The 24,747-nt window shown below is 38.7% G+C and overlaps 2 protein-coding genes across 4 annotated transcripts; one reads left to right on the forward strand and one right to left on the reverse strand.

The window, feature by feature from the left end:
• Positions 1-310: 310 nt before the first annotated feature.
• parp9 (poly(ADP-ribose) polymerase family member 9) lies at positions 311-7,969 on the reverse strand. 2 transcript variants are annotated; one of them, XM_073474201.1, is made up of 8 exons: positions 7,703-7,969; positions 5,224-6,093; positions 4,395-4,631; positions 3,845-4,060; positions 3,228-3,294; positions 1,588-2,066; positions 1,271-1,430; positions 311-1,079 (listed from the first exon to the last, which is right to left on the reverse strand). In XM_073474201.1, exons 2-8 carry the CDS (start codon positions 6,076-6,078, stop codon positions 805-807), a joined length of 2,289 nt encoding a protein of 762 aa, XP_073330302.1. In that variant the 5' UTR covers positions 6,079-6,093; positions 7,703-7,969; the 3' UTR covers positions 311-804. The 2 variants fall into 2 exon arrangements, with proteins under 2 accessions (XP_073330302.1, XP_073330303.1); XM_073474202.1 differs by having other exon boundaries at positions 4,410-4,631; positions 7,703-7,911.
• On the forward strand, positions 7,911-23,002 carry parp14rs1 (poly(ADP-ribose) polymerase family member 14-related sequence 1). 2 transcript variants are annotated; one of them, XM_073474199.1, is made up of 17 exons: positions 7,911-8,172; positions 8,279-8,379; positions 8,959-8,989; positions 12,161-12,421; positions 13,401-13,622; positions 14,631-16,900; positions 17,170-17,400; positions 17,666-17,887; positions 18,723-18,801; positions 19,000-19,146; positions 19,524-19,586; positions 19,753-19,929; positions 20,305-20,526; positions 20,628-21,221; positions 21,556-21,692; positions 21,906-22,080; positions 22,302-23,002. In XM_073474199.1, the coding sequence occupies exons 1-17, from the start codon at positions 7,998-8,000 to the stop codon at positions 22,583-22,585; spliced, it is 5,391 nt and encodes a 1,796-aa protein (XP_073330300.1). In that variant the 5' UTR covers positions 7,911-7,997; the 3' UTR covers positions 22,586-23,002. The 2 variants fall into 2 exon arrangements, with proteins under 2 accessions (XP_073330300.1, XP_073330301.1); XM_073474200.1 differs by having other exon boundaries at positions 12,164-12,421.
• Positions 23,003-24,747: the final 1,745 nt, after the last annotated feature.

Below are 24,747 nucleotides of genomic sequence, written 5' to 3' on the forward strand. Positions count from 1 at the left end.
GGCAAGTGAGAAAAAAAAATCTGGTGATGTGTGTTTATGACTCAAGAACCAGTGAAAAAATGTTTTACCAGGACAATTTCTCAATTAATCCCCCCCACTTGTCTCTCAGGGCTTCCATAATACTGTGATCCCAAATTCCCTTAATTGACTGTCTTCCTGCATAACATGTCAGTCTGCCAGAAAATGGAAAAATATTTCTGATTTGGGATCCTAAAGAGCATTTGCTTGAAACAAGTTTGGCCCCCGGGACCAACTTTGATCTGCCCTGGTCTAGATACTTGAAACAAATGACAAAGAATATTCATCAAACTTAATTTACACGTTTTAATTTTGATATCAGCATCAGACACAATTTGACATTATCATCGTTTTATGATCATTTTACAATTAGATTATAACCATGTATTTGTAACCATCTCTAAATGCAAAACCCATAGCTGTCGACCAAAGATTTCACCTGCTACTTAAAGGATTATAATAGTCTTTGTAAAGTAAAAAAGGCAAAACGTTATGTCATCACTGGTAGAATATGTTGGTGTTATACTGACTGCATATATGGTATGATTATTTGATAAAGAAAAAGATATAAAAATATGTTGAACTGTAATGACAAAAATTAGAAAGCAAAACTCAATCAAGCTGCAGAAAAATATCTGACATCTTTGATTTCTCTGGTCTCATTATAGTGAGTATAGGAGTAATGCAATCATCTATCTCTTACTAATAGTAAATACAATTAAAAGGAAAGTATTCTTACATTTGTGTTTGTACCACGACAACACAAGAAGAGGAAACTGAAACAAATCACTTTTCAGACCTACAGGTGATGATGTACTTGGGCAGAGCTTGATAACCACTGAATATGACAGAGATCTCAGGTCCGCTCACGCTGTCGTACATCTTTAGTGGGTCTTTCCCCACGAGAGGTGGCAGAATGAGATCCCTTTGACCAGCAGTGGAGTTTCCTGTCAGCACCTCGGCTTCCACGAAGTGCAGATACTCCTTGTTTGGCTCCTTCCACACTTCCATGGCCTTTTTTGGGCTGCTGGCAAAGTAGATGCCCTCTCCATATGCTGGGTCTTTAGTCAGAGGAAGACACACACACACACACACACACAAATAATTATTTGTATTGTTTATATATGTTTGTTATTACTATTTTATTACTGTTTTCTATGTCTTACAATTTAAGACCTGAGAAAATCATCATGTACCAGTTGTAAAAAATTGCATTGTCAAATTCTATTCGTAGTAGTAAGTATAATCTTACCATCAGGTGGAGCGTACTCTGCGTGGAATCCAACATGGCTAACCATGTCAAAGAACTGTGCAGGGATGCACTGAAACATTTTTTGAGGCTTGAAGCAGCCTAGCTGTTCTTTCTTGAGCTCAAAGAGCTTCTCCAGTGAAGCATTCTCCACTCTGTCCACCTAAAAATACAGAATATTTGAAGCATATAAGTACACACACTACTCCATTTGAAGAAATAAAATATACAATTTGAAACTGCAAATGGATCCATGTGAAGACGTGAAAAAATAGTTTCCTACAACATCTCCATGCATGTTGCGTTTACACATACTGTACCTTCACAAGTCGCAACCCCAAATGTTTGAAGGCAGACATCCTGTCTGAGAACTCTTTGCTTGAACCATCGACTGTCTTCCTTTCAAAGGCCACATCCTGAGATATCAACTTAAAAATGGCCCTTTTTTCCTCTTCGACAAACTCCCTCTGGATGTTGATGAGTTGGGCCTCCACCTGCAACCCAGCAACTGCAACATCTACAGTTGACTTTCCTTGTACAATTATGCTTGCACGACCCGTTTCAAATGACTCCTCGATGGAAATGGGATACTTTTCCATTAGTTGGGACAGTTGTAATTGTTCCTTTTCGCCTAAGTGCAGAATGAAGTTGTTGCAGATAGTGTAAGAGCCTAAGGATTCGAAGAGAATGCCTCGGAGCCATTGTTCAGCCTCACGTTCTGCATCATAGGAGCGGCCGCTCAGGCTGATCCTTGGAGTGGGATCTCGGCTGCTAGGGAAGTTACCTCTGCCCTCAGGTTCTGGTGGGGAAGACGTCAAAATTGGTGGATTTATTGCAATGATCACATTCCTATGGTTGATTTTGTCAAAGTTATTCCATAATTGTGTGTTCACGCTGCCACAGCCAATGACCATTGTGAACAAACGCAGAAGAGATCAAGAAACCACAACAGTTACATAATCTCTTTGTGAAATCCGTGTCTGCACATGATCTGTTTCCCTGATTAGATATTGTTTAAGTTCATTATTTATTGTAGAGCAGGCCATAGACACCAGTGAAGCTAATGTAATAATTATCGGCATGGTGGAAATTCATTCTTGACCAATCCTGCTGATGAAATTATTAAAAAAGTATTCCTAAAATGGACTTTAACAAACTGTGGACTTAAAGGTTTAGTTCACCAAAAAATGAAAATTCAGTCATTATCTTCTCACCATCATGCTGATGGAAAGTGAAGTGACTTTTCCTAGTGCACAAAACATTTCTGGAGCTTCACCGCAAAACAGCATTGCAACATTCCCCTAAACGACTGAAGTAGATGGGGGGCTCCATACAGCTCATCCAGTGTAATACAAGTCTCTGGAAGCTCCAAGATCCAGAATTTATTTAAAAAGATGTTATTTACACCCTTGACAAGTGGTTGAGCGTGTGCACGCACTTACAGGTTGCATGCTAGCACTTTTAGCCTTGCAGCTACAGTGAAGACTTTAGCTTGAAAAAGAGTGTAAATTATGACTCACAAATCAGTTTGGGATCTCGGGGCTTCCGGAGACTAGGAATACACCCTACGAACTGCATTGAGCCATTTTATTATTGTTTTTTAAAATATATTTTTTAATGGTTTTAAAACAAGTCTTCACCTACTTTTTGTTTAGGAGAAAGCTGCAATGCTGTTTTGCTGTGAAGCTTCAGATATGTTTTGTGGACGACGAAACCTTAACAAACTTTCCATCAGCGTGGGGGGGAAGGGATAATTACTTTTTTGCTGATCTCTGCAGCGTTCGTTCACAAAGATCGTTCCCTGTGACAGCATTAAAATGATGCAATATAATAAATTTCTAGACTCATGTTCTGCACCGCTTCAGATTGTACAAGGTCTTCCATCAATATCATCCCCATTAGTACCTACATTAAAGGCCACCTTTGTGTGCAATAAATAATAAGTGAAATATTGTTTTACCAGGTCCAGGTGTGATGTTGGGATGGGATGGTTTTGGCTGGAAAAATCTAATTTTCTCCTCAAAAGCCTAAAAAGAGAAGATCATTACTTTATTAATTATTTACTCTTTTGTGTGAGACAATTCAGGGAGCATAAACAACACTTTGAGTTGTTCGGGTAGAAAGCATTGGCAACTGAACTTGGGTGACCGGAAAAACACAGCCAACAATTCCTAGCAGGTGTAGGGAGTGTCTCACACTGCATTCCACCTTACAGATACATTTTCAATCAAAACATCTCAGGTTTAGGATTTAATTACTGTTACTTGCACTTACCAGATTAAGATCATGTCAGATTAAAGGAGACATATTATGCTGATTTTCAGGTTCACAATTTTATTTTGGGTTACTACTAGAATAGGTTTACCTGCTTTAATGCTCAAAAAACACACGCCTGAGCCAGCTTCACTCTGTGTTTCCAGCCAGCTCTGTCCTGTTTTGAGCTTGCAGTTACCCTCAATTTTACCGTGAACTTTCAAGACCTTTTACATGTGCAAGAACCATTATTATTACTGTCAAGGAAACCTTTTTCTTCGCCTCCTGCTGAAGACAGACACTACATCATATCATGTGACCAACCTTAAATGTGTCGATGTCAGAAGGAAATATGACAAAATAAACTTCCATCTTCTTTGTGATTTTTTGGGCAAAATCCGCAACTGCTTGTGACATGATTTGGGCGACTTCTTTTTTACTGAACCCGAGGGCTCCAGTGCCGATGGCCGGAAAGGCGATTGACTTGTGGCTCTTTGAAGCTGCCAACCACAAGCATTCCAATACTGATTTGAAAAGAAACTGTAATGAATGAATAAGCAGACAGAAAAATAAAAGCTCTTGTTAAAGTGTAAAAAAAACTTGTAATAAAACAGTGTATATATAATATTTATTTTCTTAACAGTGTGTATTCTTGACTTTCATTTGTCTTATTTTCTATAATCATCTGTGCAATGAGCTGTATCTAACGTGACTTAGAATATGTGCTGTCTTGATATCACCAAGAAGATTAACAATGTTTTTGAGATGTGACATAAATCTGATTTATTTACAGATTTAGAGATATATTAGGCTGTGAACACAATAAATGATCCCTTTACTCAAGAGCCCCATAACAGTTAAACTTATACTGTACCTCCTGTGCTGCTGCCTCCTGATATGCGTACATTCCTTTCGTGGGGCAAAAAGTGTGATACACCTCATTGCATTGAAGTCTTTGGCCGCTTGTGATGATGACATATTCAGTCACAGAAGCATTATGCATTTCCTTTTGTAATTTATCACCAGCTTTCTGCAGTATGGCTCTGGAAACTACACCACTGCTCAGGTTTCGGTCGAATTTGCTTCCAATTGTGTTGACAATGACAGCTGTCTGAGGGATGGAAACACAATGATATTAAATTAAAAAGGTAACAGAACAAGGATAAAGCTTTTTGATATATATCATCAGATGTAGAACACGACAGTACTGGTCTTTTGGGGCAGATGACAATACTGTTACTGGAGAGTATAAAAATTATGATTTCAATATATAGGTCAGTATTTTTATATAAATACATTATATATATAAATATATAATATAATATATATATATAAACCCACACTTTTTGCAATTATCTGTCAAATGTGGCTATCAAACAATTGAAAAAGAATTGTATGTAATAGAGGCAGGAAATTTCACAGCTTATCAATAAACTCTGTTAACCAAAATTACTGACAGCTGACAATGAAACAGTAAACTTCACTGGGAATTTTACTGTTTCAGTGAATTATAAATCAACCCAAACATTGTTTTCTGCATTATGTTCTGTAAAAAAAAAGTTTTCATAGTTGACATCATAAATGCTGACACCAATGTATCTGTGATAATATCGGCAACATGCAAAGTATATATGACATGAAACAAATTCAGCTAAACATACTTTTTAGGAAGAAAGTAAATAATTAATTAATTTATTTTGTACCTGCTGTTCCTCAATTTTACCCAGCTTCAGTGTCAGGCGGACATTTCCCATCTGGACAGTAGGTGTTGAGGTTTTGGCATCACCTCTGCTCACGCCTCCTGTTGCCTGACTGTATGACTGTTGAGAGCCTAATATCTGACGGCAGGCCCTCTCCATTTCCTTGACCGTAGGCTCGTCATGGTTCACAAGCAGGATCTCGTTAGGTTGATGTCCTGAAGACTTTTCATAGTAGCATTTCACAGCTGTCACTATGGCGTCTGCACATTGTGGCACGGGGTAGTGGAACAGTCCAGAGCTTACAGCAGGAATGGCAACACTCTTCAGCTTGTTTTCTTTAACTCTGTCAAGAATGTTGTGAATGGCCTTCATCAACAGCCTTTCAGCCTGAATGAGCTCAGACGTAGAGGCATGTGTTGGAAGATATGGGCCAACGGCATGAATTATCATTTTACATGTTAGTGACCCAGCACCAGTGACAACTGCATCTCCTGTAGACAAGACACCAGACTTTTTGATGATATCTCGACTCTCTTTTTGGATTTGTGAACCACCCGCATTGGACAGAGCTAGAGCAAGGCCGCCATAATGCTCAAGCCTCTCGTTAGCAGCATTCACAACAGCTTCCACCGGGCAATTAGTGAGATCAGCCTTCCACACAGACACCTTGACACCTGTTCGAAGTGTGGACTCAAACCTTTTCTGTGGGGCAACAGTTGGCTTTTTCTGCTGTCCAAAATCCACTCCATCGAAAGTAGCAACACACCCAAATTTGCTGTGAATCACATCACTCAGAGCAGGTCCACACTGTCTCACAATGTCGACTGAAGACCCATGAAGATCCAACTTACTCAGCATGGTTCCTAAACAGAGCTAGAGAAAAATGTTGAGAGAGCAAATTGTACAATAGTTAATACATTTGACACTCACACCTCAAATATCAGTTCGACTTAACATTTTTATTGGTCCCATCTAATCAGAACAATCTGATTTTTTTTAAAAAAGTAGCCTATAAATATATTTTTCAAAATACATCATCTGAGTGTGGAGACAGTTGCCTTTGAACATATATTAGCCAATAAACATATTTTCTGTAGATTATTTTTAAGTGTATACCTTGTAATTTTTGTAAATATGACTATAATCTGGTTAAAAGGATTTGTAACATCTCTTATACCGTTGATGCATGATGTGTGGACATTTACGCTACTCCTTCAAGATAACACAAGTTGAAAAAGTAAGATATTGGCATAATTTTTTATGTTTAGTTTACTTTCAGTTTTCAAGTAAAAACAAACATTGAACAATTATTATATATTTACAATATTAATGAAGCTGTTCTCAGAGGAACATAAGGTCCGCAGAACACTGTTTGAAGCTAGAAAAGGTGGCAGGGTCTGCCAAATATATAAACAAAGTAAAACAGAATAAAACTTTGTTGTCCTTTAGGGCCAGTCTGTTTATTCAGTTAGTCAATCATGAAAACAAAGACAGTTTGATTATTCTGTTTGTTTAGGAATAAAATCAGTCTATCAGTCAATACAGATCTTTCTCTTTACTTTACTTTACTTTCTGTTTTGCTTGTGATTAAAATTTCTTTCCCATAACTACATAGTGCACCTTTAAGTACCAGGACACCAGTTTTTTGTGTGTAAATAATCATTTTAACATCTAATACTGAAGTGCATATTACTATTCTGTCTGAAATATGAAACAATGCACTGGAAAATAACTTTACTAGCGTGCAGGGGATTACAGTGTACTTAATCATATACTATATCGTCTCCCTTTCCCTACAGTAGAGGGAGGCAGAGACAGTATAGAATAAATAGGTTACACCTGCCTCAAGAGTTCAATGTGTTCCTGTGATGTACAGACTATGTACTGAGCACTCAGGGTACAAGGTTCGCTTATTTATCATTTTACAACGCAGGGTTGTAAAAGGAAATGCTAGTTGAAGTCTAGTACCTGTCCTACTTGGCAGTTAGTATGCAAGAAAGTAATTAAGCTTGACTTTTTTTTTATTATTATTATAAAAATGAGCAGATGTACATGAACATTTTACACAGATAAACAAAAACTATATGTACACTTGTCTTCTCGTCCACTTTTCACCAACTTTGAGCTCCAGTCGTGCTTTAGCATAATTAAAAAAATATATATAATCACTCAAAATATGATTATGATCAGCAAAAAGGTGCAAAAGACGAATATACGTGACATTATATGTGAAGGTTTCAGTGGTAACAAGTGTCTTTGGACTCGTCGGACATTTTAATCAGATTAATAAAACCGCCATTTTGAAAAAAAAGATCGGACGGTTATAATTAATCAGCGCGTGCCACCTGACGCACCAGTTTACGCGACAACTGAAAACATTTAAGCTAGTTTTTTTTAAGCTAACACGTTTTTCGACGAAGTACACGCTTTCAATTTAAACGAGTGAGGCAAGTTTATTGTGCGGAGATGTTCGTATACTCACCGAGCACACGGTGGAAAAGTGGCGAAGAAAGTGAAAGAGCAAGAAAAGGGAGCGGACCTCTCCTCAAACCGCTTCTCGGGGTGTTAGCTAAGTTTAATACCGCTGAAACATTAACCTCGCCAATCGGACGATTGTTCCAGACCTGTATCCTTCTCTGTGTGTGCAGCCCATTCTGCGTTGACGCCTCTTGTTTGGCTGCACCCGACGACGAAAGAGGGAAACACCTTCAGCGGGTCGTTTCCTAAGAATCAAAAGTGAAAGTAAAGTCGGAGCAGTGCGCGTCGGAGCAGCAACGATGGCGGACGCGTATTCGTACGCGCTGCTCGTCGAGCTCGAAGAGAACAGCGTCCCAAAACTGAAGAACAAGTTGGTGAAATACTTTCAGAGTAAGAAGTCTAAAGGTGGCGACTGTGAGGTTGAGTACGTGAACGGCAGCAGGACGGCGGTGCTCCGCTTCCGCACAGAGGAGGGTAAGTTTTGCCCGATAAACTAGACCGTATGCGTACATTTGTAACGTGAAAATACCCCAAAAGTAACGTTACTCCAATTTTATCAATCGTTTTTTTTCCCTCACAGACCAGAAAAATGTTCTGGCGAAAGCTTCGCATCAGATCCCTTTGGATAAAGGCGTGTTGAAGATGACTGTCTGCCTGATAACAGATGACACAACAACGCAGGTGAGTGCACAAAATGTCAATTTTTTAAAAAAATGAGCCATACGCAGCAACAATTGCCAGCAGTGTGTGTGTGTGTGCCAGCTGAGATTGTTTTCGACACCACACCCATAAGTTCTTCTAGTTTCACGTGCCAACTGGTGCAGGGCCTATATGGAGAGGTAACTTTTAACACTTAAATCATTCCTATGTTAACGTTATATTATTCACTTTCTGACCTCATTAGTTCTTATCAGTGTGAGATAAGCTGTAAGAGGCAAGAAAAGCTGTCCCTGTACAGTGTTTTATCAGACTGGCAGTCATGTGAATAATCATAAACCTAAGGCGGTGCTGCTCATTGTGATTTATGGCCCTCTCTGTTCCCGGTGTCTGGATACCATTGTGTTCTGATTTAAAGTTACACCACACTTAGAAAGCATTATAATCAGGTTATTTCTTTTGACACAACAACTGTTAAGTTTCATTTACTGGGTTTATTTTCAAATCAGCTGACATTTTTGGCATTGTTGCATGTGAAACTGCTTACATGAGATGACAGAGGTAGTTAATTTATACTTATATATATTGTTTTATTCTGTACAGGAAGCTCCATCTGGAAAACTCAACAAGAAATGTAAGTACTGCTTAAATACAAATATGTGTTCTTCTCTGTTACTGTGTTTTTTTTTTTAGATAAGTGTTTAATTGCTTCTTGGATAGTCACACACACACACACACACACACACACACACACACACACACACAGGAAGTGTTATGTCCCAGGACTGTGTAACAATCCTAGTGTGCTCTCCCCTTCTTTGTCAATCCTTGAGCCCACTTACTGAAAGTGCATTATGATCTCAGTCTTATGATCTCCTTTTTAAATTAAAACATCAACATGTAATGTTTTAGTAATAAAGTCTACTAATAGCCTAATAACTTAATAATTTTGTGCATGCGTTTGTGGTTATCAAAACGTTTTTATTAACTCTAACTCAATAATAAATATATCTGGATATTGCAAGCTCTATTTAAACACTTTTCTGCGATAATTTAAACTTTGTAGCCCACCATTCAAACCAAATTGAGATGAAAACTGGAAGACATTCCTTCCCAGAAAGAAATCTGTTCTTAATTAGTAGAGTGTGAGATCAATAAGTACATTTATATGGGTCCAAAGGATACCATATATTTGCACGTTGGACAGACAGCCACACAAAGCATAAACAGCATGGAGTAGTGAAGGTCTTAAGCCAGGAACTGTTCAATTTGCTGAGATCTTTTTAAAATAACCTTTTAATGCTTTTGCTGAAATAACTTTTTTTTCCCGTTGCTATTGTGGCCACGTTGTGTGTGTTCAGCCTCACGCCTACTCAATCCAAACCATTGTGTGTATTTCCTGTTTAAGAATCATCCTGTATTGAGTCAGGAAATAGTAAAATAAGCACACAAATTAACATATGTGGTCAAACAAACGCACATATTTAGCAGTAGCAAATTTGACCATGTATTTAACAGGTAATAATGTCATAAGAGCCAAGGAAACAGACATCACGAACCATCAGCTAAACAGAACACAGACACTGAAGCAGCACCAAGCAGACAGTCTCCAAAAAGCATGCAGTTGATCAGAAGTAGAGTTGTAGATGTTGTGTTCTTTGTTAAAGGTTTAGAACTTGTTTTTGGTAATTTACTCTGTGAAGTTGACAGGAAAAACACCTTCCTTCTAGTAGTGTCAGGCAGATTTGAATTTCCCTCTTAACTCAGGAAGCCACCATCTTTACATAAAGCTATTCTCAATAATTTATTAATTTTTAATTAATCTGCTCATCATTTAATGTTTGCTGTTAAGCACTGAGCAGAACAGAAAATGCTCACTATTTTTCAGCACAGACTTTTTTAACATTGTTTCTGATGATTTCTAAACAGACATTAAAACTTAAATACACTTATTTCTTCAGTTTTGAGAACATTATGCTTCACTTTCATAATGAGCTTTGAACAGGTCCAGTTATGCACATGTTCAGGGTAGGGTTTCTGCTAAACCACGTGATTTCATGGAAATGCATTACATAAGCACAAATGAAGTTAGTTTCTGTTTTGGTTCTAAGCACATGCCTCTCACTTGTGCTCTTGCTCTCTCTCCTCCTCTCCCTCTGTCTCTTGATTTCTTTTGCTCTTGCTTTTTGTCTATTTGGGTGGATGTAAATGGTCATATAAACATCAGTAACATGAAAATACATTTTCACAGCTCAGCAGGGATTGACTTGTTCTAAACCACAGTAATGATCAATCTAAAATGGCTGTTAAGTAACGCCCATCTCTTTTTCCAGTCAGAGTTGATAGGGTGCGCAGACTAGTAAAACTAACTTGGCTGTCTTGTTCAGGACAAGGCAGGACACATCTTATCTCATAAAGCAATAACTTTTCAGTATTATCACCACTGAAAAGCATGATTAGTTTATCAGGCTGGCACATGTATATTGCAAACCCATCATGTTTATAGTTCATACTTTCACTGTGCTTGAATCTGGGAACCAGGGGGGCTGTAAAATGAGGCCATTTTATAGCAATTTTCCGGTTCATTCTTTTATTTTAGGTATATACTAGAATAGGTTTACATGCCCTAATGTAGAATAGAAAACATTAGAAGTTTATTATCCAGCCGAAGCAGGAAAAATCATCTCTGGTCTCACCCAGGAAAATACAAACACAAACATGTTCACAGGATTAAAAACAGAAACATCACATCAATCAATAAAAGATCACTCAACTTTACAGTCAGTGCGTTCATATCCATAGTGTTCAGTTTACACTCTCATATTTAGGCTTACTGTAATTGGTTGACTACACCATTTGAATTTGGGATAAATGAGCCCTTGTATATGTATCTTTTTCTTTGCCAGAGGTATTCTGTACTGTTGCAATTGAGCAGAGAACATCTTTACAGCTGTGCTGTAAAGATCATCTAGCTGCTTCTGTTGGTGGACTATTATCTTCCCTGCTGTCTAAACAATCCTATTCAGCTTGTTTATATTTCCTAAAGTCAGATGCCCATACCAAACAAAAATAGTAAAAACAAGGACGCTCTCTATCAGACTGACATTCACTTTTTCCAAGGCGTCAACACTGACCCAAAACCCCTTCTTTTTCTTAACAAAAAATAGTCTCTGATTGGCTTTCTTACATATTAAATCAACATTGTCTTTGAAACTCAGTTTGTCATCTATTTATGTACCCAGGTACTTAAAACAGTTAACAATTTCCACAATTTGGTTGCACAATTTCTGTGATGAGAGTGGTTTAAAATAAGTTCCTTTGTTTTTCCAACATAAATGAGCAATGAGCTGGACTTACACCGTTGTTCAAACTCAGAAACTTGAGAAAAATACAACATCATTTTTATGGAAAAGACTCACTAGAGCCATGTCATCAGCATATTTGAATAATTTAAAATTGCTGTTGTGCAGTTTCATTTCATTCGTATACACCGAAAATCCTACTGGAGATAAAACACAGCCCTGCAAGGCCCCTGTGTTTAAAATAATCTCATCAGAGAGAGTCTTTATAACACAGACTCTCTGTGAGCAGTCAGTTAGAAAATTCCTTGACCCAGTGCACAATATTGCAGTTGTCCAACATCGCCTCAGACCGCGCCCAAGAGTAGCTACATTGGCCGAGCAACAAGCTAATGCCAAGTACAACATACAAACCTACAAAATAAGCATTAAACAACAAAAAAATGTCAGGTACACAGGCACAGACAGCTGTTATCATTTCCTGATGAACCTTTATGTCTCATTAGCAGCAGATGTTGCTGTGAAGAACAAACAAACTGACGAGCCCACACCTGCAGCCGAAGTTAAGACAGAGGGGAAAGGCGGAGATGATGAGACAGCAGATGAAGAGCTCAGCTCCACTACAGCTGTTTTGGGAAACATTCCACAATCCTTAAGCCAAGATTTTTTGGAGATGCTGGTGGAGAACATTTTAAAGGATCAAAACTACACTTTGGAATTCATTCCTGACATCTCATCTGCTGTGGTGACTTTCCAGAGTGGAAAAGGTACTACTATAGTGTGTGTGTGTGTGTGTGTGTGTGTGTGTTTGTGTGTATGTGTTTGTTATTAGGTCCGAACAGCTCAATTTATACAGAAATTTCAAACCCAATAAATCTGGAATAATAGAGCTTATGAACTGGAAAATCATTAAAAATGTTAATGAGTCATCTTGTACTCGGCGGCGTATGTAGATTTTTCATCCAATAAACGTGTTTTCTTTATTTATGGATGTATAAAAAGCAGAGCACTTTGTTGCTAAAGTAACTGCTAATAAATGTACTGATAACCAGCAGCTTCTCAATGAACAGCTCCGGACTGGGGCCATACTCTGTATATCAATTACCCAGAGGGTACTTGCCGACCAGTATATACCGACGGATAAATTCCATAAATCACCGAGGTACTGTAACTGGCCTCCGTTGTCATTCTCGGAGCTAAAGTAAGTGCTATACAGCTGCTCCACAGGGTACTTCTAATAAGGTAACACAGTGGGTTGTTTGTGTCCCAACAGAACTTTACACCAATCTTGTAGAAATCTAATGGCTGTATAAGATATGGACGGAGCTTCCAAGTCTGAAGAGTAAAGTCAATGAAGAAGTGCCTTCAACCTGTATTCTTGACCAACAGGGGGCAAAGATTGTTTATTCTTACTTCAGTTATTACCCCAGTAAACAGTTTTGATTGACAATTTTCTACCGTGGTGTATCCTCGGATTTTCAGTCTAGTCTAGTCAGGATATCCGACCTAGTTCCACCTCCTTGTCCAAATAGGCTCAATTGTAGCTACAAAAAACTGTGGGTTTACACTTGTAGACTTCTAGAAGCATGGGAAATATCAATATCTTTTGCAGTTACCTGAACAACTCCTCATATGAAAGGTCTCTACTAGGCTGATGTCTTTTTCTAAGAAAGGCCCAGGAGCTGTTTATTGTTTATGGAAGTGTGATTGCCTCGTTAACCTTAACCTTTTATCATTATCTCACAGAAACTACCGATTTCGTGACAAGATGCCCCCAAAACAGGACGTTCAAAAACAAGGGACTATCAGTCCAGGCTCTTGAAGTTACAAAGCAAGTTGTAGTTGACGACGTGGGTAATCTTACTGAAGATCTTCTCTGCCTTTATTTTGACAAAGAAGGCGAAGTTGAAAATGTTGCACTTAATGAAGTGGAACAATCTGCCATCATCACCTTCAAAGACCATAAAGGTAGCACAGTTATAATAACGTTTAAGTATTAAGGCCTTTACACACGGAAGGCGTTTTTATTCGCACGTCAATGTTTTTTTTTTTTTTCTTACAGATGTTTTTGTCATAAGTACTTGAACACAGAAAGTGAATATTGCACGGCGAAAAAAAGCTACTTTTTTTTTTCTGGAACACAGTCAATTTCGCTGAACTTTTGCACAGTGAATGAAGGCATCAACCAATCATGTTGTGCAAAATCGACATCAAGTCACAACTCATTTGTTCACACTGAACAGAGCAGTGTGTCATTTCATACAGCAGCTTTTTACATAATCATAACATTGAGATCTTTGAGGTTTTTTTAATGTGTTTCCCCTGGTTTCCACCTGTAAATCTAAACATGTATCTGCTGACTGTCTAAGGCCTTGTACACATGTACACGGGTATTTCCTGAAACACAGCTTTTTCTATGCGTTTTGGCCTTTCTTACACACATAAATGGTGTTTCAGGTCACTGAAAACAGCTTTTGGAAAACTCCTGCCAGGGTGAAGATATTCAGGAACACCTTTGTCAGTGTTAATGTGTAGACAGGAAAAAAAATGTTTTTTTGGCTTGTCTCCTGTGTTTTGCAAGCTTCTGATTGGCCACTGGCCTTACGGTAGAGGTTATATCGCCACCTGTTGCTTTGGCGTGCACTTGACAGCCTGCATTTGCAAGTTACCATACTGCAAGTTACATTTCTTTAAACTGGAGGAGGAAAAAAATGCGTTTTTAAAAATACTGCTAATATGACACATGGGACCTGATGTACAGCTGCCTCGATCGGTTAGTTGTTTGTAACTAAAAGAAGCAAATAATTTGCATACGAGTACTTCAGCTATTCGTATCGTTAATTTGTCACGGTGCCGTGTGTAAAGGCCTTTACTGTGTGAATATACATGCATGATGAACATCAGAGATTGCCACCTTTCAATGAATTCTAGACAATGTGACAATGTAATGTTTTATTGTCCTTTCTCTCCCAATAGCTGTTAAGGAAATCTTGAAGAAGAAACATCAAATCAAACATAACGAGATCAGAGTTTATCCTTTTTACGAATCCCTGGGAACAGCCCTTTATGGGAAAGACAAACCTTCACCAAAACTCCCTGCCACCATCTCTGAACCGATTGACAGTGCTGTCTGGAAATACCTTAATGACAATCAATCAGCAGCAGAGTCCATTCGTAGCCACTTGACAAAACACTTCTGCAACGTGAACCTCAACAAACCTACTGTGCTCTTGAGCCCTGAATCTTCACTACTACAGCAAAAGGATGCCATAGCCATCATCAAAGAGTGGAGGGATACTGTGAAGTCAGCCTTTGCACAAGCTCTGTCAAAATTTAAATCTCTGAAGCTTCAGCCAGAGTCAGAGTTATGGGACGAGTCTGAGGAGAAGATCAGAAAGGCTGTAGTGAATGAGGATGTGGTAGTAGTGTCTGATAAAGCCAATGGTGTCTTATCAGTGGTTGGCCTAGTTGATAATGTCAACAAACTACAGCAAACTCTTTGTGAATCCATGAACAAGATTGCAAAAAAGGCACAGAGGGAGAAATCAAGCACAACCCAAAACATCAAAGTGTCACAGTCGATTTACAACATCTTGTGTCAAGATGGTCTTGAGGACAAGCTGCAAGACATTTACCCAGATCTCAAAATGTCATTTACAAAAGATAGTCCAGATTTGATGGTGACTGGCTTAAATGATGAGATCATGAAAACAAAGCAAATTATATGTGATGCAATTTTTGACTTAAAACGTCAGCATTTAGAAATCGATAAAAATGTGCTCGACTTGTTGAAGGATGAACAACAGGAGAAGCTCACAGAAGCTCTCCTCACATCCAATGGAATAAATGCAGCATTTGAGATCAAAGCACAGAAGGTGCGGCTCATTGCTGCTTCTGACAAAGATCTGAATGATGCTGAAGACCATCTGGTTAAGCTGCTAATATCTCAATGCATTGATGTTGAAGACAGTGATGTCTTGAAGAAGCCAGAGTGGGAGCACCTGGTCGGTAGGTTGGAGAAAGCCAACAATAAGTCATACAAGAGAATTAGAATCCACACCACTAGTCAACAAGTTGTGGTGTCTGGCCACAAGGATGATGTCATCAGTGTCAGCAGGGATCTTAACAGCTTTTTAAAGCAGAATGCTCATGTGGAAGAAACTGTTGTGGTCAAGTCCAACACAATAGTCAGATACATTGAAAAACGTCAATCTTCTGGGTCGGCTCAACTGAACGACAAAGTGGCTGTGTCTTACAGAAAGGACGCCATCTGTCTGAGTGGTTCTAGAGGTGATGTCACACCGTGCAAGACTCGGGTTGAAAATTTGGTCTCTTCTTTGAGCTTTGACCGTTTAAACATCTGCAAGCCTGGAATGAAGAAATTCTTCCAGGATAATGAAAAATCGGTTGTCTCCTCAATCTTAAATGAAACTGGCTGCCAGGTCCAACTTGTTGATGAGACTAGTGGTGGGCAGGGCGACTTGGGCCAAAGACAGATAACAGGACCTGTGTACCAGCTTCAGACAACTGAGGGGGTAGAAATAGCTGTTTGTAAGGCAGATATGTGCAGGTACCCAGTGCAAGCAGTTGTCAGTGCTTTTTCTGAAGACTTGAAACTTAAAGGAGGTCTTGCAGCAGCACTTCTTAAAGCTGCTGGCCCTCAGTTGCAGAATGAATGTGACAAACAAATTAAAAAGGGACAGCTCAAGCCTGGTGACTGTGTCATAACTGGTGCAGGGGGGCAGCTTTGCTGCAACAAAGTCATCCATGCAGTAGTGCCCAAGTTTGATTCAAAGAAAGTCCTGAAGGTTCAGGCGCAGTTGAAAAAAGCCGTTAAATTAAGCTTAGAACTTGCTGAAAAGCACGGCTGCATCTCTGTGGCTCTGCCCACTATTGGCATAAGCCAAGGCTTTCCTCACAGTTTGTGTGCAGACACCATCATAAAAGCAGTGAAGGAATACCTTGATGAAAAGTATGATGACATCTCCCTGAAGACGATTCATTTTGTTGACAGCAGTGACAGTGCTGTAAAGGTTATGGAGGCAGCTGTCAGACATGAGTTTGGGAGTCACGGTGTCAGTCAGTCTCCACATGTGAAACACGCTGGAAGTCTTGATGTCAGTCATTCTCTACAAACTCTTTCGAGCCAAGGTACCAAGTCTCTACCTATGAACTGCTTGGGTCAAGCACAGACCAACGAGGGCTTGCACATCACTATCATGAAAGGAAATATTCAGCATGCCACGGTAATTTGATATATATATTTTTTTAATTTGTATCAGTATTGATTAGAACTGTAACATTCATATACAGGGACTACAGACTACTGGAGTATGTAGCATTTACTACTGCGCCATAGAACGCCATAGATAATCTATGATGTATCCAAGTGTGGTCACACAGGGCTTGATTGATTATTTTCTGACTGATTTCATAGCAATGATACTTGACTGTTCCATTGTTTAAAAAAATTGTAAAATGAAGAACTAATAAGATTTTGTTAACACGTTCTTAGACGGAGGTGACAGTGAATTCTGTGTCTGAAGATCTTGACCTGAATAAAGGGGCAGTTTCAAACGCCATCTTTGGTGTGGCTGGAGCCAAACTTCAGCAGTTGGTAAATGCAAAGAATGCTAGTGGAAGCTTTGGTGAGGTCATTGTCACTGAGGGCTGCAAACTGAAGAGCAAACAAGTCTTTCATGCAGTCACACCTCACTGGGACAATGGACAAGGCACAGCTGACAAGGTAGTGTTACATAATGTATATTATACTGTATGACTTGATCTCAATGTAATGAAAGGTCAATAAACATAATAAGGAACATCCCTCAGATGTGCTCTGTTTTTCTCTTACCTTTTCTGTATGTAATGATGCTAATTTGTATAACACAAGACATACTGCTTTCAGCTATTGTCTGATGTATTTGAGCTCACAAGTCATACATAGGCTGGTTTATGGATGCAAAACTAGTGTGAACTAGAAATGATCGTATTTATGCTTTGCCTTCCAGATCTTGAAGGGCATTTTCAAGGATTGCTTGGACAGGGCAGAGGACACTGGTCTGACCTCCATATCCTTCCCTGCCATCGGCACTGGAAACCTGAATTTCCCGAAAGACCTTGTAGCCTCATTGATGCTGGATGAAATCTTGGCGTTTAGCAGTAAGAGTCAACCTAAGCTTCTGAAGGAGATCGTGATCATACTTTACCCAGGAGACCCAAAGACTATCCAGGTGAGGAAAAAAAAACAAGCTTTGTAGTACTTGAAAGCCCCGAGTGCTAAAATAGTTTTTTAAATTTTTTTTTTACTGAATTTGAGGTAGTGTTCCCCCCCAGAGTTGTCAGAAGGCAAGTCTGATTGACTTTAAGGTCCTCTATCTGCATCGAAAGTGATACTGAAGTAAGATAGTTGATTGCTGAATCTCATTCTCAGATCGTCAAAATAAAGACGCTGTCTGTTGGTGTAAGATTGGTTGTTAGTGTTGAAATACCAACGCTTTGGGTTAATCCAAAGAGAATCGTCACTGAACTATCTTACTCCAGCATCACCTACTGTACCTTTAAAACAGATGCAATTGGCTCTCTCCTGGTTGTCACTTGTATTCTGCCAGAGGATACTTGCATAATGCTTTTTGTCAACTTTACCCTGTAGTTCTGCTGGGTGCCTTTTAAATATCTGTAGCTCAGCAGGAGATGCTGGGCTGCAACACCTGGTCCCATTCACAATGCACAGCAGCCTGTAGTTCTCCCAGCCTTTGAGCCCATATGTCTGAACAACTCGTGCCCCCTCCGGTACCATTACTCTTAATGTATAAAAATGATCCCCCAGTAGGAAAAAGGCCATCGATATTCAATGAATTATAAAGGTTAGTGCCAACTTCAGTGGAAGACAGGTTATGATTCTTGTGACTGTTTGACAATAAAAGCCACATCAAGCCATATCAACCAATAATGCTCACTATTACAGAATTGGTAACAAAGAGGCAATCAATTAGGTCTGTGTATCTTCTTTTTCTGTGATATTTGTGACTGTTAATGTATCAGGTGTGTCACTGATTTTGTCTTCAGGTTTTTAGTGATGAATTTCAGAAGAAATTCCCCAATGCCTCAGGTGTTCCAGTGCCCACAAGTTCCCCACAGAGTAAAGGTAGGAAATACTGTTGCAACATTTTAATGTGTATAATTGCTGTTCTGTAATGATATGCAGAAAGGCAGGGAAATCATTGAAACTGACAAATACTTTTATCATTTTATGATGTTATTTTATTTTTTTTAACAAAAGCTTTTCTTAATGATTTTTTGTGCAGCCTGCTCTTAATACTGTATTTGTGTCTGCTGCCTCAAGGTGTGTTCTCTAAAGTTGTCTCGAGCTCAGGAATGTATGAGACCAAAATGGGAAGTGTGGTTATACAGGCGGTCACAGGAGACATAACCAAGGAGACCACTGATGTCATAGTCAACTCCTCCAATGAAAGTTTCTCCCTTAAGTCAGGTAAATTACAGATGTGCACACTCAACACTTCATTGCTTTTTGCACCTCTGGTTAGATGCTAAACTGCATTTTGTTGTCTCAGTACTATGCTATGGCAATAAAAATGAACGTGATCTCAAAGTTGAATCTAATCTAAAAAATTTAATCCAAAACTGAAATCTTTAAATGAAGCAAAACTATAATTATAATTTCAGATTATTTTAGATTGTGGATGCTACTTTAAAAGTATGACTCTTTTTTAAAAAATACTATTCACTACAAGTTAGACCCATGAATCCAACTTTATATCAGTATAGACTCAAAAATTAGGCCACACAGTTATCATGTCCTCCAGTTTCTATTATTATTTTTATTTGATCTTTATTTGTATTCTCTAGGAGTATCGAAGGCCATTCTGGAGGCAGCTGGTTCTGCTGTTGAAGATGAATGCAAAGAACTTAGTAAGGAAACATTTACACCCACAGTTGACTTATGTATAAGAATGTTCTTGCTTGGTCATAACATGGATAGAGTCATTTATTAAGCCAATTCTTTGATCATTACGCAAGATTGTTCAGAGAGAAAGTGTGACCTAAAAACAAACAAACACACTGTCTACACCTTCAGGTGCCCAGCCCAACCCAGGCATGATAATGACCCAGCCAGGCAACCTCAAGTGTAAGCAGATCCTCCACATAGCTGGACAGTCAGATCCAGTAAAAATCAACACGCTTGTGAAAGATGCACTCCAAATGTGTGTGACAAACTCACACACTTCTGTCTCACTTCCTGCCATTGGCACAGGTAAGATTCATCAGCAGAACTATGTGCTTATTATTTGTAAAATATTGACATTTATCCCAGTATCTCAGTTGATGAGTTTGTAAACATAAATAGAACTCATGAATCCCTTTTATTGAAAATGTACAGTTTGAATTGGGTTTGCAATCACTTAAGATTTAATTAGGTTTGTATTCAGAAAGATTTTCTTCAGATTTCCTCCTTTACACAGAATAAGTTTCACAGAACTTTAGGGGAATGTTGATGCATTAATCTTATTGACAGACACTGATCAGTCATAACAGTTTTGTGGGTTAATTGTGTCTACTCTTATTCAGATGTTACCACTGTTACCTGCTGTAGAGTCTGTTGAGTGTGTAATGTGTTCTGCCATTTTAGGTCAAGGCGGTGCTCAAGCAGGAAAGGTGGCAGATGCCATGCTGGATGGAGTCATTGAAGTGTTGAGCCAAAACCCCTCTAGTACTCTGAATACAATCCGGATAGTTATTTTCCAGTCAACCATGCTGAAAGACTTCTACAACAGTATGCAGCAAAGAGAAGCCACTGATCCTAAAAATAAAGCACCGACCTTGTGGGGAAGAATTACCTCTGGAGTCAAATGTAAGTACAGTGAAGAGAATAATTTTGAGGTCCATTTTCCTTAATCCTAAATTGCTAAAAATGTTAAATTCTAATGCAGATCTTGGTACTTATTCTTTCAGCATTATTTGTTGCAAGTACTGACAAGCCAAAGAAAGCAGAGGATTTCATTGTCATTGAGACTGTTAAAGTAGACCCTGCCTGCTTCCACATCTGCGGTGAGTCACAGGCTAAAGTTGACTTAGCCAAGCAGCAGATCAACGACCTGATATCCCAAGAGCAGAACAGCATGTCCATATCAGACAACGCCATCCGCTGCCTCTCTGATGCAAACTGTAAGCGCATTGTTGACATCCAAAAGACCATGAATGTGAGCATAAAGACTGAGAGCCAGAAGGACAAACCCTCAATCATCATTGACGGGCTCACTAAAGATGTGTTCAAAGCCAGCAAGGAGATCCATGAGATGATAAGTGACGCAAGAGAAAAGGAGGACCTGAGGAAGAACGTGGCAGAATGGCAATTCCAGCAGGGGTCTTCCTTTCAGAGTTTTAATCCAGAGACCAACTACGAGCTTGAGCAAGCGTTTGATAAAAAAATACCAACTGTAAAAGTTTCCATCCAGGGGCAAATCTACAAAGTTGACACGTCGAGTGGACTTGCTACTGATAACCAGGGATGTACCCTTGAGCTAAAGCGCATTGACAAAACAAAAGGTATCTTACCTGTGACCTCTGATAAGTGGATACATCTTATTTATTGTTTGTTGTAACCTAGCTTCTCATGTGTAACATTCACAACAATGCAGGAGAAACTGATAGTTTCCTCATTATTTAGCTAGAATGATGTGCATTCAAACCTTGCTAAGTCAGTTCAATTTACATCTTGCTCTAGTATGTTTTTTCTTAAATTGACAACCCACTCACATGTTTGTATGTTGTGTAATAATTATCCGAACATTGATGCAGATTGTATTTGGCAGAGTTGAGAAAAAATGGTAATAAATTGTTGATGTCAGGAATAATAAAATTGACATTTTTATGATACTAGATGAAGACATCCCTTTGAACTGGGATCCAATGCCAGCCAACACCACGAGTCAGGCCTTTCCCATCACAGCTGGGACAGCAGAGTACACTGAAGTCGAGAAACTGTTCATGGCCACGTGGACTCAACCCATTATTAAGGTAGATTATCATGCACTGTATTTTTAAGAAATAATGTTGTATCTGTCAACATTTGTCGTATCTGTCATTTCCATCCTCTTGTGCCTCATCATCAGGTGATAAATTAATCACTTGTACATTTTTTAATGAATCAAATCAAATGTATTAACAATCTGCTTAATAGACATAACCTCAGAGCTGTATGAACAACAATGTACTTTTCCCTCATTTTAGATTGAGAGGATCCAAAATCTTGCTATGTGGAAGGCCCTACAAATCAAAAAAATGGACATGGAGAAAAGAAATGGTCATCAGAACAACGAGAGACGTCTCTTTCATGGTACCGCTCACGATGCTATGGCCCACATCAACGACTATGGCTTCGACAGGGGTTTTGCAGGAAAGAATGGTGAGAAGTTTATGTAGAAAACTCAATAGGTTGTTTGCAGTCACCTGATTTCAATGACAGATGCAGGGATGATGCATTTGCAAATTAGTATGACAATGCCAAGCAACAACACTACAGTTTGAAAAAAGAAAATAATACAATGAAAATACAAGAGAGATACAAGCAAGTATCTCACAGATGCAGACTACCTCAATAACTTTCTGCTGTTATTCCATTTTCAGCTGCTTGTTATGGCAATGGCACATACTTTGCAGTCGAGGCTAGTTACTCTGCCCGGGACACCTACTCCAAGCCACATAATGGGGAGAAGTTCATGTACCTCTGCCGAGTGCTGACAGGGGATTTCACGCTTGGAAAACAAGATATAATCACTGCACCGGCCAAGGACTCCACAGGCATTCAGAAGTTCGACAGTGTCGTGGACAATATGGCCAAGCCCAATATGTTCGTCATCTTCCATGACAGCCAGGCTTATCCTGAATATTTGATTACTTTCAAGCAATAACAAATCTCTTACATTTGACAGTGCCTTACTGCAAAAAGAAATCTTGGCTAATTATCAGTTGAATAATGTATTTGTTTCGGCATTTGCTTAAGATATTTGGCTTAATCTTACAATGAGGCCTATAATGAATAATGATAATGAATGATTATAAGGGTTAGTCATGAAAGTATTAGTAGTCCAGACCCATATAGTGTCTTGAAAGTATCCGAACAAACTGTAGAGTAGTCATGGAAGAAGAAATCAAAGAGAAGGTTGTGGAAAACATTTTTTTTTCCTTTTATGTTATGCACTGTGCAATTGCACTGATCACTGTGGCTCCTGGAAAGTACCTGCTCTGTTCAGGGAAATCATGTGATAGTGAAAGCTTATCTGTGTACGCCTGTCCACACTGCAGAAATAAAATTTGATTATAGCACACTAATGTAGTCTGTTTTGTATATTTTCCATTTAAAGTTATTTTCTCTACATTTGTGTCTCTTAGAGCAGCAAACACAGTAAAGTGAGTAACTTGTAGCAATTTCCTTTAATAAATGCATTTTACCTTTCCATCACATGTCTTTGAACAGTAGGATATATGGCCCTGGTTTTCTGTGTTATTTTATCTGTGGTTAAATAAATAAATATGGCTTGAAACATTTAAGTGCTAATTTGCTTGCATGTGCATTTCCATTATCAGAACATAAGATAAGTGAGAGTATTATAGAGAGGACAGGAAATCACAGACATGTTGCCACACAGCTTTATGAGAGTGACTCTGGTTCCACCTGCAGGCCTCACTGCACACTTTCTACCCAGACTATTTTCTCTTATCGCCGAGTTGTAAAGGTTGTGAATGAGGACTTTGCAGATAACAGAAGTGGCACACTGCTGCCGCTCTATCAGCTCTACGTGATTGTGATTTTATTGTCGCAGTCACAGAAACATTTGAATAAACTAAATCCTTTAAAAAAAAACCTGACATCTACAAAAGAAAATAAATGTATTTATACCATGGTCTGGGTATATACTTGATTCTGATTGGCTGCAGGGTGTCAATTAAAGGGCAACTACACCAATTTTACACATTAAAGTGTGTTAGAGATATCACCTTTTGCATTCAACACATTTTTCTTCTGGGCGCCTACATTACCCACAATGCAGCTTAGCCAGTGAGGGACATCAGTTATCAGATTACATGCAGCTTCCTCTAGAGCCACAAGAGGCTTTATCCTACTTTTTTTTTTTTTTTTTTAAATGCAGTAGTGCTCCCCAAGACCTGTAAACACAGTTTCATGTATAAAATTGGTGGAGTTACCCTTTAACTACTGCACGTCCTCAAGTAGTTCCAGTAAAATGGTCTGTTCACAGTTCTAAATCAGTGCGCCAGTCATATCCCGGATCTAAGCTGAGTGGGACCGGCACCAACTGGCTGCAGACACATCAATGTTAAGTATAAATTCACTTAAATGGATGAAAAATAGTCGTAAAATGTTATTCACGGCTCTTACTGTAGTCCTGCAGTGTATCATCCTCTGAACACCACAGGATGGCGCCTTTAACTCACACGCTGTTAGCACACACCATCGACCGAAGGTACCGTTACACGTAGACTGTCGTTTGTTCGTGAAAATACTGATATTAATTTGGGGTTAATGACACGGCCGGCTAGCTAAATAACATTTACATTTATATTACATTATATTTAGATTTTGTTTGTGAGCCATACGCAATGTCATTGACGTTGAATCCCCCGAACATAAGTTAGCTTTGTGGCTAATGGCGGAGGCACACGGTTCTTTGAGCTGAGCGGACTAATTTACTGGAGTAGTGAAAAATGGACATTAATAAATTAGTTTAGAAATTAATTTATGAATCTATAAATAAATGCACTTAATTACAAATACTCATTATTTGATATTTTAATTGCCAGTTAAAAGAGGAATTATAACTAGAATGTACAAATGAAATATTAATACATCAATAAATAATTCAAATTAAAAAGGGATTTTCAAAAAAAAAACATTTAACAGTCATAATTACATCATTTAATAATTAAATAGTTAAATGCTTTATTACTATTTCCGTGACACTTGTGGTCCTACGTAATAACACGTGAAGGGATTGTAATGATTGTTCCAGCTATTAGTCAAACTTTATATTTTGATGACAAAAACACATGAAAA

The sequence above is a fragment of the Pagrus major genome, chromosome 9 (genome assembly GCF_040436345.1).
Source record: "Pagrus major chromosome 9, Pma_NU_1.0".
In the NCBI taxonomy this organism is placed as follows: Eukaryota; Metazoa; Chordata; class Actinopteri; order Spariformes; family Sparidae; genus Pagrus; species Pagrus major.